Source organism: Syngnathus scovelli, chromosome 8 (assembly GCF_024217435.2).
Source record: "Syngnathus scovelli strain Florida chromosome 8, RoL_Ssco_1.2, whole genome shotgun sequence".
Lineage (NCBI taxonomy): Eukaryota > Metazoa > Chordata > Actinopteri > Syngnathiformes > Syngnathidae > Syngnathus > Syngnathus scovelli.
The window spans coordinates 18861291-18873551 of NC_090854.1; the positions used below are offsets into that span (position 1 = coordinate 18861291).

The window sequence follows — 12261 nt, forward strand, 5'->3', positions numbered from 1 at the left end:
CTGTCCCGGTACTCAATGCTCAAAAGTGGTTTGTTGTCATTTTGCAGAGCCACCGGTGGAGTTCACCAAGCCACTAGAAGACCAGACGGTGGAGGAGGAGGCCACCGCCACTCTGGAGTGTGAAGTCTCTCGGCCCAATGGCGAGGTGCAGTGGTTCAGAGACGGACAGGAGATCCGCAAGACCAAAAAGTACGAGATGCTCGTAGACGGACGCAAAAGGACGCTGCTCATCCACGGATGCGCCCTGGATGACTCCAGGACCTACTCCTGTGCTGCCAAAGAGTTCAAGACTTCCTGCTTCCTAAACGTAGAACGTGAGTACCAACACCCACGGCATGAGAAACACCTATGGGAACCAGTTTAAAAAGAAATGCACCTAGTGGGGGCTCACCTCCTGTTCTCTCTTTTACATTCGAAGTCAGGTAGTCCCCATAAACGGACATTCTTGTTCCAGTTCCACCACTAAAGAAAAGGGTCTCACTCACCAGGGCTTATATTCACAAACCCTTTGAATTTAAAATTGAGGCGGTCTCACTGACTATCTGGAGACTTTTGTGAATCCCTCAGTTAGCCTGACATCGGTGTCTCTACCCACAGCTCTCCGCGTGGAGTTTTCCAAGCCGCTCCATGACTTGGAAGTGCAAGAGAAGGAATCTGCCAGGTTTGAGTGTGAAGTATCCCGAGAGAATGTGAAGGTGAGTTTGGTCGCCTCGGTGCCCTCATCGTCATCCCCGTTCACGTTTAATCGTAGTCTAACCATTGTCTTACCCCCTCCTTCCTCTTCACAGGTTTGCTGGTTCAAGGACGGAAGTGAAATTCGAAAAGGGAAGAAGTACGAAATTATTGCTCAGGGACGCCAACACATCCTCGTTGTTCACAAGTCGGTGATGGATGACGAAGCCGAGTACGAGTGCGACGCTAAAACCGCCAAGACCTCCGGAATGCTGACTGTTATCGGTAAGAAGAGTGACGCTAGGTTCAGTGGGTGTCAAAAGCTTTACACCAATACCGCCTCAAAAAAGCTACACGTAGTACCACCATCAATGAGAAGCGTCAAAATACAGTCGTGAGAAGGACCGAGTGTTGACCGCACCGGCAGAACATCATAACGGGTGATGCCGTGCGACTCAAACTGGTGGTGGTCTCTCACAGAGGAGGAGGCCAGGTTCACCAAGAACCTGTCCGATGTGGAGGGAACCGAGACCGACACCGTGAAGCTCATCTGCGAAGTCTCCAAAGCCGACGCTGACGTCACCTGGTACAAGGGCGAGGAAGAGTTGCCGGAGGGCGGTCGCTATGACCATATTGTGGACGGCAGGAGGAGAATCCTCCTTATTCAGGACCTGAAGATTCCTGACGCCGGAGAGTACAACTGCAGGCTCAGTCCCAGGGTCAGAACCTCAGGAAACCTCAGGATTAATGGTACACACACTGCCACTTCTTGTCTAGCGGCTGCTTTTTTTTCCACCCAAAAAAATATATACTTGGGAATTTCATTCATTCTGCAACCAAGCTCCTTGACTTATACGTTTTCAAACTGGTCTTGTCCGCTCTCAACTGGTCTTTCTCTTCTGCTGTTTTAGAACTGGCAGCCGAGTTTCTCTCCAGGCCTCGCAGCGTGGAGGTGGTAGAAGGCGAAAAGGCCGAGTTCACCTGCACCGTGTCCAAGGAGACCTTTGAGGTCAAATGGCAAAAGGACGACAAGGAGCTGGAGGGTGGAGACAAGTACCAGATGGTCAGTGATGGAAAGAGAAGGACTTTGGTCATCAAGAACTGCGAGCTCAGCGATGAGTGCAAATACGTGGTCTTGATCGGAGCCACCAGAGCCAGCGCCCAGCTCACTGTACACGGTAAGTGACCCCGCTAGGGTTCCTCCGGGCCCAAATCCAGGCAGGTGCGATACGGCGTCAGACCACAATGGCAGCTGAAAAAGATGCTGGTCAGTTAACGGTTTTCCTGAGCTGTAACTTGGTGGAAGCGGCCGGCCGCCACCAAAGTTGATGTGGCTACATGAACGCATCTGAACCCAAGGCTAATTTCCATGTCACCCGCTGACCTGCAGAAAAACTGAAGATCATCACGCCGCTAAAAGACACGGAGGCCAACGAAGGCCAGGAGGTGGTCCTGATTTGTGAGGTGAACAATGAGGGCGCCAAGGTCAAGTGGCAGAAGAACGACGAGACCATTTTCGAAAGCAGCAAGTACGTGATGCTCCAGCGGGACAACATCTTCTCGCTGAGGATCCGAGATGCGCAGCAGGATGACCAAGCCAGTTACAGCGTCCACCTCAGCAATCACAGAGGAGAGCATGTCAAGAGCTCCTGCGGACTTATTGTCAAAGGTGAGTCTGCCTTGCGGGCCTTCCATCGTAGTTTCCATTAGCATGCTAGAATGTTTTGTTAGGAACGGTCCCTGGGTGCAAAGAAAGTTGTAATGCTGTTCTGTGTGGGACTATTGTAACTCGGTTTCCAATCCCGTCGTGTGCTACCATACCAACTGTTGGTGTGGGTGGTTACATTTTTTCAAGTCTATTTTTTGGCAGATCTTAGCATAGCAGCTGCAATGGTGCTAGCGTTTTTAGAGAAAGCTGTACAGGGCACTCAGTTTGCTATCTATGCTAGCTTAGCAACAGTTGGCCATTCTTGCTCTCGGCTAGCGTAGCAGCTTTTAGCACGTTAGCATTCCCGAAAATGATACTGAACAATGTTACCTGGATCTTAGCGCAGCGTCTGATGTTTGTGTCCTCAGAGGAACGTTTGAGGATCGTGGTTCCTCTGGAGGATGTGGACACACAGGAGAAAAAGACGATCAGCTTCTCTTGCAAGGTCAACCGCCTCAACGTCACTCTGAAGTGGATCAAGGCCGGCGAGGAGGTGGTCTTCAGCAAGCGCTTGGTGTACCGGGTGGACAAAGACAAGCACACGCTGACCATTAAGGACTGCACGCTGGCCGACGAGGGCGAGTACACGGTGGTGGCTGGCGACGACAAGTCCACGGCGGAGCTGATCATCAGCGAGTCGCCCGCCGACTTTGCCATGCATTTGAAGGACCAGACCATTACCGAGTTCGAGGACGCCGAGTTCTCCTGCAAGCTGACCAAAGAGAAGGCCGAGGTCAAGTGGTACAGGGACGGACGTGAGATCAGAGAAGGACCCAGGTGCTCATTTTTCAAAAATGATTGGCCAAAACCAACATCCTCTAATTTCCACATATTTGTGACCGTCTCAAACCATTCCAACAACAAACCTTTCAGCTTATTCCTTTTTTTTTTTTTTGAAAGGAAAACATGATTGATCTTAATTTCCATTTTTTTTAACTCCATATTGCTCATCAAGTGTCCATTCCAACATCACATTTTCCAAAGCTTTTTTTTTGCACTCATTTGTAATGAGACCCTTGAAAGAATTTTCATTGATAACACGGGTTGTACAGGGCAAACCAAACTGTCCGCGTCGCAAATTGCGTCTTGCCAACTCGCGGCTGTTCCATTCCCAAATGTTGCCTCAAAAATCATGAAATTGAAACGGCGTTTTCCATCCGGTCTATAGCAAGTCTCACGTTCGACAGTTCAGCTTCAGCTCTTTAGTATTGGCGTACATTTCCAACACAAAGTGCCCTCACTAAAGCAACTGCCGTCTTCTCCCAGATACACGTTTGAAAAAGACGGGAATATGTGCTACTTGCGCATCAAAGAGTGCCGACTAGACGACGAGCGCGAGTACGCGTGCGGTGTCGACGACAAGCGATCCAGAGCCAGGCTCTTTGTGGAAGGTGAGACAGCTGGGCCACGCTCGGCCACAATTCCTTCCAACCCGCGCAATTATCTCACGTCTGACTTTGTGGCTCGCAGAGATCCCGGTGGAGATCGTCAGGCCCCCGCAGGACGTATCGGAGCCGCCCGGCTCGGACGTAATGTTCGAAGTGGAGCTCAACAAAGACAGAGTTGAAGTCAGTTGGTTGAGGAACAACATGACCATTGTGCAGGGAGACAAATACCAGATGATGAGCGAAGGCAAAGTACACAGGCTGCAGGTCTGCGAGATCCGCCCTCGAGACCAGGGCGAGTACAGAGTGGTGGCCAAGGACAAAGATGCCAAAGCCAAGCTGGAGCTGGCGGGTAAGCTGCTAAACAATTAGCACAGGCGTGAATGGCAATCTGACAAAACAAAGCCACCGAGTATTAATGTGACGGCACCTGTGGTTCAGGAAAGCCGAGCGGATCGGAACCTCCCCTCCCCTCCCCTCCCCCAGTTGCGTTGCTTGGATGAGCCCTTCTTTCTGACTTTTTGTTCTCACGGCTTCTCCCGGTCTTGCCCCTGCAGCGGCGCCCCAGATCAAGACCACAGACCAAAACTACATCACTGACGCGGGGAAGCCCCTGGTCATGACGGTTCCCTACAGCGCCTTCCCTCAAGCCAAGGCTGACTGGCTGTACGGCAGTTCAAGTTTGTCCCAGGATAGCATCTACACTTCTTCTGACTGCACAGAGTACCGGATGAAGGACCCCAGAAAGTCTGACGAGGGTCGCTACAAGGTCATCATCAAGAACAAACATGGAGAGGGTGAAGCTTTCATCAACCTGGATGTCATTGGTATGATTCCTTTTTTTTTTTACACTGTGCGTTTGTAACAGACATGATGGCCACGAAGCCATCTTACCTAACAGAGGACGCCTTGTCGTTCAGTTATTTCACACCAAGCAAATGTCCCGAGAATTAGACTCGCGATCCGCCGATCACATCGCAACTGAACTCTCTGTCTGTCCCTTACCCAGATGTCCCGGGGCCTGTGCGGAACCTGCAGGTTGTGGACACCGCTGATGGAGAAGTCAGTTTGGCGTGGGACGAACCGGAGAACGACGGCGGAAGCAAAGTCATCGAGTATGTGGTGGAGAGGCGAGACGTCAAACGCAAGACCTGGACGCTGGCTACGGAGCACGCCCAGAGTCCGGAGTACACCGTGACCGGACTCCAGAAGGACTCCATGTACCTCTTCAGGGTCTGTGCCCGAAACAGAGTTGGCAGTGGACCCCTTGTAGAGACGGACGAACCGGTCCAGGCCAAGAACAAGTTTGGTAAGGCAATCATTTAACATTGGCAGAACATTTTATTTTTCCTTCGTCCAATAATGGCAACGTTCCCCAAATTCCACTCATCACAATTTGATGCATAATATTGCAATTTCGTGGTTCGCTTTCAGTCAGGACAATATGGGGCCTGTTATCTGTCCAAAGTTCTGAAATGGAGAAAGCTTGCACGTGAGCACGTCCATGCTGCCCATTTCTGGAGTGTTCCACCTTCCATTCCCACCGTCTACATTTCAATCATGCCTTTCAGTTGCTTGCGGGTGTCAGGGTCATTCCCGGGCAAAGTCGACACAAATTGCCTTCCCTCCTTCCTTGTCGAGTTTTTGAGTCTTGTTTCTCTTGCGACGATCAGACGTTCCCGATCCCCCTCGGAATGTGACGGTGGGGAACGTCTCCAAGTTTGGTTGCACCTTGACCTGGGAACCGCCCCAGTATGACGGCGGTTCGCCCATCACCTGCTACATTGTGGAGCTTCGTGACAGGACGTCCGTCAAATGGTCGCCGGTCCAGGTGACCAAGGCCGATGAGCTGAGCGCCGTCATCAATGACGTCATTGAGAACAAAGAGTACATCTTCAGAGTCAAGGCAGAGAACAAAGTCGGCGTCGGAAAGCCCAGTGCCGCCACCTATCCCGTCAAGATTATGGACGCTATCGGTGAGTCCGAGTTTAGTCAACTTTCTTAGTAGTTCTACAGTTTTATTTGATTTTTTTTTTTTGCCTCACTTCCAGTTTGTTTGAATTTCGCGCTTTTTTGTTCGCTTCATTTTTGAACACTTTTTTTGTTAACTGTAACACCCTCGGGTGAATCCAGCTGGCTGGAACTACAAGTTGTCAAGTGTAGAATAGAATAGATCTTTATTGTCATTGTCTCACTTGTACAACGAAATTTAAAAGTGCCAGCTGATCAGTGCATAAAATAAAATCAATAAATAAATAGAATAAATAGAATAAAAAGATTAAAAAGATTAAAAAAGTACAATGCAGCATTACATTTACATTGGACCCACCGTGCCACCAACAGAGCCTCCCAGTCCGCCTCAAAACCTGGTCTGGCAGAACCAGAACAAGAACTCGGTGCAGCTGAGCTGGGAGACACCGCTCAGTAACGGCGGGAGCATGATTACCGGATACATTCTGGAGCGCTGTGAGGACGGAACTGACAAATGGCTCCGCTGCAACACCCGCCTCTGCCCCGACCTCTTCTACAAGGTGCCGTGTCAAAATTCGGCGATTCCCTTATTGCAATATCAGTTTCATGTGCAATGTTTGATTTCAGGTGTCTGGACTCAAATATGGAACATACTACAACTATCGAGCGTTCGCTGAAAACGCCGCCGGTATCTCGGATCCATCCAACGTCATCGGACCTCTGCTGGCCGACGACCCGCACAGTGAGTGGGATGCGCTGCCGTTGTAGTTCTTGGAGTTGATCGCCACCTCGGCTGACATCACTCGGTTCCCTCTCTCTCCAGCCCCACCTACCATGGACCTGAGTGGCTTCAAAGACGGGCTGGAGGTGATCGTTCCAAATGCTCTCACCATCCGAGTCCCCATCACCGGATATCCCGTACCCATCGCCAAGTGGACATTTGGGGAGAAGGAGCTGAGCGGTGCCGATGACCGCGTCACGGTGACCACCAGGTCCACTTTTGCGGAGCTCGTGGTGACTCCCAGCGTCCGTCCAGACAAAGGCACCTACACCCTGCAGCTAGAGAACGACGTTTCGTCTGTCTCCGGAGAAATCGAAGTCAATGTCATTGGTAGGGAACAGCGGAGGCTTTGTGTGTCACAGCCGGACAAAATGCATCTGTACTGAGGTCTTATTTTTTTCACTTGCGCATTGCAGCCGCGCCAAGTGCACCAAAGGACTTTAAGGTTCTGGAAGTGACCCGCCAGCACGTTCACCTGAGCTGGGATCCTCCAGAGCACGACGGAGGAAGTCCTCTGACGGGCTACCAGGTGGAGAAACGAGAGGTCTCCCGCAAGACCTGGGTCAAGGTACGACGCTCCGAATGATATCTCAGTCGACCACACCGTACCGAGCCGCCCTCTCTCATCCTTTGTCAGGCGGCCTCAGGCATCCAGGATCTGGAGATGACAGTCACCGATGTGATTGAAGGCAAAGAGTACCTGTTCAAGGTCACGGCCTGCAACAAGTGTGGACCAGGAGAGCCGGCCTACATTGATGAGCCTGTCAACGTGTCCTCTCCTGCCAGTGAGCTGCAGAACAATTGATTTGTGAACTGAAGAAGCAAAAACTGAACCCAAACAATGTATAGCTAACCGCCAATCACTTTGTCTCCCAGCCGTCCCTGACCCACCAGAAAATCTGCGGTGGAGAGACAAGTCGGCCAGTGGCATCTTCCTGACCTGGGAGCCTCCCAAGTATGACGGCGGCAGTAGCATCCGCGGCTACAACGTCGAACGCTGCCAGAGAGGAAGCGATCGGTGGGAGCCTTGCGGAGACCTGGTCCCCGAACTCAAGTGCCAAGTCACGGGTCTGACCGAGGGCGAGTGGTACTCGTACCGAGTCCGAGCGCTGAACCGACTCGGAGCCGGTCGGCCCTGCAAGGCCACGGATGAGATCCAGGCAGTAGACCCCAAAGGTAAAGACCAAAGAGGGGTTGATTTTAATCCCCAACATTTTCAGAAAACACATAAATATATATGGTAAACATTCAGGGTCGCATTACTAGTTACAAAATGACATCAAATAGGCAACCATAAAGCATTGCTAAAATTGACCCGCGGTATCCCGCAGGGGTCTTGGAGTAAGTGTTTTAACTGGTAACCATTGTCCTAACTAGTTGTCGTCCATAATGAAACCTTTTCCAGAGCCACCAGAGATCCAGCTGGACGCCAAGCTGCTTGCCGGTCTGACCGCCAAAGCCGGCAGCAAAATTGAACTCCCCGCCCTGGTGACGGGCAAACCCGAGCCCCGGGTCAAGTGGACCAAGGCCGACCTGGTCCTCAAAGCAGATGACAGAGTCCATATCGACACCAAGCCGGGACACTCCACAGTCACCGTGTCCAAGACCAAGCGGGATGACAGCTCAACCTACATCATTGAGGCCACCAACAGCTGCGGCAGAGCCACCGCCACCGTCGACGTCAATATTCTCGGTAGCGTGGAAGTCTGGATGCAGCCGTAAGATGTGCTTTGGACCCAAATTCAGTCAGTCGTGTTTCTCCCACCTCAGACAAACCGGGACCCCCTGCAGCCTTCGACATTTCAGAAATTACCAACGATTCCTGCTTCCTGGCCTGGAACCCACCGCGTGACGACGGCGGCTCCAGAGTCACCAACTACATCATTGAGCGCCGCGCCGCTGACAGCGAGATTTGGCACCGGCTCTCGTCCACCGTCAAACAAACCACTTACAGGGCGGTGGACCTGGTCAAGTTCAAAGAGTACATCTTCAGGGTTTTTGCCGAGAACCAGTTTGGTGTGGGCCCGCCGGCCGAACACCCGTCCATTATCGCCAGATACCCCTTCGGTAGGTTCAATTTTGGGGATGAGTTATAGTACTTCAGTTGTGTTGTACTCTTAAAAAAATGGATGTATTTACGTACATTTGCGCATTTTTTGAAGCATTTATGTAGATACCGTCAAGTATTGTAAACCTTTGGGGGAAAACTGTTTTAAAACATTAATATTGGTGCATTTGTCTTTTTGTTTGACATTTGACTTGCATCATTTGTCTCTAGAAATGTTGACTGAGCCAAGGAGAGTGATCATGTGCAGAGCCCTTGTTGACCAAGCATTTTTTTTTTCTCCCCAGACACCCCGGGCCCCCCTTACAAGTTGGAGCCTTCGGACATCGCCAAGGACTCGCTGACTCTCAGCTGGTACGAGCCCGACGAGGACGGAGGAAGCCCGATCACCGGCTACTGGGTGGAGCGATACGAGCCCGACCACGACAGGTGGATCCGATGCAACAAACTGCCCATCAAGGACACAAACTACAGGTTGGTTTGGACTGGTGACCGCTCAGTGGAAGAGGAGCTTGACATCAGGTTCAAGCGTCTCACTTTTTTTTTGTCTGCCTGCGAGACTCGGTCTACTCCTGTTTGGGACTTGGAGAGCCTTTTGAGATGTTACTTTGTGTAGAAGGTTTCGGAAGTGCTGGTCGAAAGCGTGAGCTTGGTTGTCTGCAGGGTCAAAGGTCTTCCCACAAGGAAGAAGTACAAGTTCAGAGTCCTGGCTGAAAACCTGGCCGGAACCGGAAAACCGAGCAAGGAAACCGAGCCGATCCTTGTGAAAGATCCGATTGGTACGACGCTTTGGACTCGTCGCTTTCTTGTTACTCGAAGGGATTTGTTCAAATACCTAAACTCCCGACGGCTTTTCCAGATCCTCCGTGGCCTCCTGGTAAACCGACGGTGAAGGACGTGGCCAAGACCTCCTGCTTCCTGATGTGGACCAAACCGGAGCACGATGGAGGAGCCAAGATTGACGGCTACGTCATCGAGATGCTCAAGAGCGGAACCACCGATTGGATCCGTGTGGCGGAGGACGTCGGCATGACCGAGTACTTCCTGAAGGGCCTGATGGAGAAGCAGGAGTACTCCTTCAGGGTGCGAGCCGTCAACGTGGCCGGGGAGAGCGAGCCCAGCGAGCCCAGCGACCCGGTCCTCTGCAAGGAGAGGCTCAGTAAGAGACACAAATTAGCCGGGTCACATGAAATCCCACCAACGACTTTGTGCTCTCGAATCCAAGTCAAGTCTAAAAAGCATTTGTTGAAACAGAAATGAAGCTGCAAGCTTTGTTTTATGTCATTAATTTGTCTGACGGTTGAAGTCAGATGTCCTAGGTAGTTGTCTGATCAAAATGACTGACTTCAGTCTGATGACCTGACTTGAGTGGCTCACGCCACGTGACGTCATCACAATGTCACTCTCTCCACAGACCCCCCTTCGGCTCCTCGCTGGCTGGAGGTCACCGGCATTAGCAGGAAGAGCGCTGAGTTGAAGTGGACCGTTCCAGAGCGCGATGGAGGCTCCCCCATCACCAACTATGTGGTGGAGAAACGGGATGTCCGGCGTAAAGGCTGGCAGGCCGTGGACACCACCGTCAAGGAACTCAAGTACACGGTGGCGCCGCTCAACGAAGGCTCGCTCTACGTGTTCCGCGTGGCGGCTGAGAACGCAGTTGGCGTCGGGCCCTTCTGCGAGATGGAGGACTCGGTGCTGGCCAAGGATACTTTCAGTAAGTTGGCAGCCAAATGTTTTGCTGTCAGACAATCGAATCCTCTCTGGCCTTGTTGGCCGTGGAGAAAAGTTTGCAAAACCTTTTCCCTTTTCCAGCCACTCCCGGGCCACCGTACGCCCTCGCAGTGGACGCCGTGACCAAAAGATATGTCGACCTGCAGTGGGAGGCGCCCAAGAATGATGGTGGCAGACCTATCCTCAGGTAGGACACGCGACGCCACGCACAACCTCCATGTTTGAAATCATTCCAATCTTACTGTCAGCGTACTTACTGTCAGTTGCAGTGCCTTTCCACTGAGGCCTTACTGTTATGCCATCAACCTTGCAGGTATTCTATCGAAAAGAAGGAGAAGCTCGGAACTCGCTGGGTCAAGTGCGGAAAGACTTCCGGGCCGGACTGCAAATATAGAGTGACAGACGTGATCGAAGGAACAGAAGTTCAGTTCCAAGTCCGCGCCGAGAACGAGGCGGGAGTCGGACATCCGAGCGAACCTACCGAAATCCTGACCATCGAAGACCCGACAGGCAAGTTGACGGAAGTCAAACCGCCAACCGAGAACCCGAGCGAGAGGTGTCGGCTTCCTGTAGATGTGAAGTAAAAAAACGGCTTGCCTTTTGCAGGCGTCCCGTCACCTCCCGTCGAGCTCCACGTGACGGCCGCCGGCCGGGACTTCCTGTCCATCGGCTGGAAGCCTCCGCAGAGAGACGGCGGCTCCCCTGTCACCGGCTACCACATCGAGATATGCGAAGCCGGGACGGAGAAATGGATGAGGGCCAACTCTCGTCCCGTCAAGGAACTCAAGTTCACCGTGGCGGAAGGTGTCGTCCCTGAGAAGGAGTACGTCTTGAGAGTGAGAGCTATCAACTCTGTCGGAGTCAGCGAGCCCTCTGATATCTCTGAGAACGTCGTTGCCAAAGATTCCGACTGTAAGAATGATAGCCGGGGTGCTTGGCTCCGAGCGACTGCTGTCGCTTTGGTGTCTTTCGTTTTTCATGCTTGCGCTCGTCTGCGTTTACAGGCAACCCCACGCTGGAATTCCAGACGCTGGATTTGATTGTGGTAGAGACAGAGAAGCTGCACATCCCGGTTCCCTTCAGGGCAGTTCCCTCGCCCAAGGTCACGTGGCACAAAGACGGCAAGGAGCTGAAGGCCAGCGACCGTCTGGGCTTCAGGTGGGTGCTCCTTTCTGTCGCGTTTGAGTGGCTAGGGGCTGACGAAAAGGCTTTGTTCACACCAGGAAAGAGTATACTTGCTGTCACCTGGAGGTGGACAGTAGTCTTCACTCTGATGCAGGCCAGTACAAAGTGACTCTGGAGAATAAACTCGGAGCCGCCAGCGCTGCCATCAACGTCAAAGTCATCGGTAACTAAGCGGCCCACCAGCAGCACGAGCTGTTAGTCACTGGTGTCTTACCAGACTTCAAACTGCACCTCTAGGTCTTCCAGGCCCTTGCAAGGAAATTTTGGCCTCTGAGATCACCAAGAGCTCCTGCAAGGTCTCCTGGGATCCTCCCGACTATGATGGAGGCACCCCGATTATTCATTACGTTCTGCAGGTCAGTAAGCCGGCGCCTGGTCCAGCCCTTTTGGTTTTCATCTTTTGGGCTGCCTGAGCGTCACACGTGGATTTCTAGCTCCAAAAGCTTCCAGAAAGGGTTGACCGTTCGTCTAACGGTGTTTGATTCTGCTGCAGCGGCGTGAGGCCGGCAGGAGGACGTATGTCAATATAATGTCTGGAGAGAACAAATTGAGCTGGAACGCCAAAGACCTCATTCCCAACGGCGAGTACTACTTCAGAGTCCAGGCGGTAAACAAGATTGGAGGAGGGGAGTTCATGGAGCTTCGCAACCCTGTCATTGCTCAGGACCAGAAACGTAAGAAACAACTGTTTGGCCCAATCATGGCCTGCTGCTGCTGCTGCTGCTGCTGCTGCTGCTGCTGCTGCTGCTGCTGCTGCTGCTGC

The 12261-nt window shown here is 52.2% G+C and overlaps 1 protein-coding gene across 13 annotated transcripts in view; it reads left to right on the top strand.

Annotated features, from left to right (window-relative positions):
* Positions 1 to 12261, top strand: part of ttn.2 (titin, tandem duplicate 2) — a 163952-nt gene that overhangs the window by 76138 nt on the left and 75553 nt on the right. For all 13 annotated transcript variants that reach the window (XM_049728281.1, XM_049728286.1, XM_049728282.1 and 10 more), the window contains 31 exons: positions 48 to 314; positions 598 to 695; positions 789 to 957; positions 1153 to 1422; positions 1584 to 1850; positions 2063 to 2341; positions 2749 to 3157; positions 3647 to 3771; positions 3851 to 4117; positions 4323 to 4592; positions 4775 to 5074; positions 5439 to 5741; positions 6109 to 6296; positions 6364 to 6478; positions 6560 to 6847; positions 6934 to 7085; positions 7155 to 7302; positions 7394 to 7693; positions 7923 to 8210; positions 8288 to 8584; positions 8870 to 9056; positions 9246 to 9361; positions 9442 to 9741; positions 9997 to 10296; positions 10395 to 10500; positions 10627 to 10823; positions 10920 to 11225; positions 11318 to 11471; positions 11537 to 11661; positions 11736 to 11854; positions 11992 to 12172. In XM_049728281.1, coding sequence (XP_049584238.1) covers positions 48 to 314; positions 598 to 695; positions 789 to 957; positions 1153 to 1422; positions 1584 to 1850; positions 2063 to 2341; positions 2749 to 3157; positions 3647 to 3771; positions 3851 to 4117; positions 4323 to 4592; positions 4775 to 5074; positions 5439 to 5741; positions 6109 to 6296; positions 6364 to 6478; positions 6560 to 6847; positions 6934 to 7085; positions 7155 to 7302; positions 7394 to 7693; positions 7923 to 8210; positions 8288 to 8584; positions 8870 to 9056; positions 9246 to 9361; positions 9442 to 9741; positions 9997 to 10296; positions 10395 to 10500; positions 10627 to 10823; positions 10920 to 11225; positions 11318 to 11471; positions 11537 to 11661; positions 11736 to 11854; positions 11992 to 12172 — 6891 coding nt within the window. The remainder of the gene's footprint in view (positions 1 to 47; positions 315 to 597; positions 696 to 788; positions 958 to 1152; positions 1423 to 1583; positions 1851 to 2062; positions 2342 to 2748; positions 3158 to 3646; positions 3772 to 3850; positions 4118 to 4322; positions 4593 to 4774; positions 5075 to 5438; positions 5742 to 6108; positions 6297 to 6363; positions 6479 to 6559; positions 6848 to 6933; positions 7086 to 7154; positions 7303 to 7393; positions 7694 to 7922; positions 8211 to 8287; positions 8585 to 8869; positions 9057 to 9245; positions 9362 to 9441; positions 9742 to 9996; positions 10297 to 10394; positions 10501 to 10626; positions 10824 to 10919; positions 11226 to 11317; positions 11472 to 11536; positions 11662 to 11735; positions 11855 to 11991; positions 12173 to 12261) is intronic.